The 2,360-nt window shown below is 45.0% G+C and overlaps 1 protein-coding gene across 1 annotated transcript in view; it reads right to left on the bottom strand.

Moving 5' to 3' along the window:
- The window catches only part of PATJ (PATJ, crumbs cell polarity complex component), a 379,729-nt gene that overhangs the window by 38,779 nt on the left and 338,590 nt on the right, over positions 1 to 2,360 (bottom strand). Inside the window, exon 32 of the mRNA XM_023515102.1 lies at positions 856 to 1,003. Within this exon, the coding sequence (XP_023370870.1) occupies positions 856 to 1,003 (148 nt within the window). The remainder of the gene's footprint in view (positions 1 to 855; positions 1,004 to 2,360) is intronic.

The raw sequence follows: 2,360 nt of genomic DNA, 5'->3' as shown, positions 1-2,360 counted from the left end.
GAGCCACAAAAATTTTTATTAACCAGTTTCTTCCAAGGGAAGTGAGGTGCATGTGACAAGAGACACTGGGAGTGAATTCTGATCTCTACCACTCCAGTGAAATAGCTTGGGCAGTAGAAAAACCACTCAAGCAGAGCTTTGTGATCTTAGGCATCTCATTCTTTTAATTAATTCACTAACTGTTTTTGGAGAAAGAGTATTGCTCTGTTGCCTAAGCTAGGAGTGTGGTTGTGCAATCACAGCTCTTTGCATTCTTGAACCCTGGCCTTTGGGGTAGCTAGGATTACAGGTGTGCATTATTGCACCTGGTTCATTTTTTTATTTTTGTTTGTAGAGATAGGGTCTCACTGTGTTGCTCAAACTCCTGGCTTCAAATGATCTTTCCACCTCAGCCTCCCAAAGTGCTGAGGTTACCGGCATGAGCCACCAGGCCAATTCTCATTCTACTTTTTAAACTTCATTTGCGAGATGGAGCAACTGGTTACAGAAGCTGGAAGTGTCCAACTCACAATCACATGCTCCCTTGACGTGGCTCTAGAGGGAGAAGGATGGATTCTGTGACGCCCAGAGAGCCCACCCATCAAACGCCTTCAGAGGGCCGTTGTGGATACTCAGAATTCTCGTAAGAATGAAAAACTAGCTTGGAAATCCCAGAGTTCCCGTCAATTCTATTAGTCGATATCACAGAGCTTTCTTTTAAAACTATTCCTGATCGCTTAAAATAAGCAAAGATTAGATTTCTCGTAAAAACTAGAGTCAACATAAAACCCAGCCCATGATGTACTCCGGCTGGACGGGGACATTTCCCCTGGACCACAGCTGTGCCAGCTGTGAGGAGGCAGCCCGGCCACTCACCTTGAGGACAGTGGCCACGGTCTCCTGTGAGGCGTCTCTCATGTCCTCCCCATTCACAGATAAAATCTGATCTCCCTGAGTCAATCGTCCGTCCAGGTCTGCAGCTCCGCCTTTCACAATGTCAGAAATGAACACTCCGCTTCCGTTTCTGTTAATACCACAGAACAGGGGGTCTTGGCACAACCAAGTATCTCTACACGTAACACACACGTCATTTGTTTTCTTTAACTTTGCCTTGACGATTGGGGTTTATTGGCACTCAGAGCTCATTCCTTCCTCCTTTTCTTGGCTGCATATTATTCTATGATGTTCCATGATTTCACTTATCAGTAGCTTCTTTTTTTTTTTTTAGACAAGAGTCTATGTCACCCACGCCTGCCACATGCCCAGCTAAACAACTTCTTCTTCTTTTTTTTTTTTTAGACAAGAGTCTATGTCACCCTTGTTAGAGTGCTGTGGTGTCACAGCTTACAGCAACCTCTAACTCTTGGGCTTAAGCGATTCTCTTGCCTCAGCCTCCCAAGTAGCTGGGACTATAGACATCTGCCACATGCCCAGCTAAACTTCTTCTTTTTTTTTTTTTGAGACAGGGTCTCACTCTCTGTTGCCCTCAGTAGAATGCTGTTGCATCCCCGCTCACAGCAACCTCCAACTCTTTCGAGCTTAAGTGAGTCTCTTGCCTCAGCTTCCTAAGTAGCTGGGACTACAGGTGCCCATCACAACACCTGGCTATTTTTTTGTTGCAGTTGCCACTGCTGTTTTAGCTGGCCAGGGCCAGGTTTGAATCCACCACCCTTGGTACATGGGGCTGGCGCCCCCTACCTACTGAGCCACAGGTGCCGCCCCACTTCTTTTTTTTTTAAATCAATAACTTACCGATGGACATACAGGCTATTTTCATTCTTTAGCTATTGCAAACAAGAGGCAGTGAATATGTGCACATATATCTTTAAGATAAATTCCTTGTGATAAAATTGTTAGTCATAGGGAATTATGAATTTTGACAGCTAATACATTTGATACTTTGTAATGGAAGATTTTGAGCTACAAAATGTAAATGTTCCTTTCAAATTCAACCTGAAATACGGTGCCATATGCAAACCACTTTATCAACCCACCAAATAACAACAAAGCAAAACCACCACCTCTCAGTGAGCCCTTCTTCCCAGGGACGCACACACGCCCCAATGAGCGCGCAGATGCCGATACTGGCTCCGGGAGCAGCTCTGCACCCAGCGCGGATTTCTGTCTACAGATGCAAGAGACTCAGCTTTTTCTTTTTTGTCTTATAATGCATTTCAGAGTGACGGTTTTATGGTGCTGAAGTAAAAAATGATATAAGGACAGCACAAGACTTGGCACAAAATCAGCACTGAGAAACGGTGGCTCATATTTTAATTTTAGTAACAGTTGGAACTGCTGCACGAAAGCACCAGGATGGGCTCGGCACCTATAGCTCAACCGGCTAAGGTGCCAGCCATGTACACCTAAGGTGGCGGGTTCGA

Source organism: Otolemur garnettii, unplaced genomic scaffold (genome assembly GCF_000181295.1).
Source record: "Otolemur garnettii isolate 467f Iridium unplaced genomic scaffold, OtoGar3 scaffold00066, whole genome shotgun sequence".
Classification (NCBI taxonomy): domain Eukaryota; kingdom Metazoa; phylum Chordata; class Mammalia; order Primates; family Galagidae; genus Otolemur; species Otolemur garnettii.
Note: the sequence above shows the minus strand (reverse complement) of the source record. Positions and strands in the feature narration are given on the sequence as shown.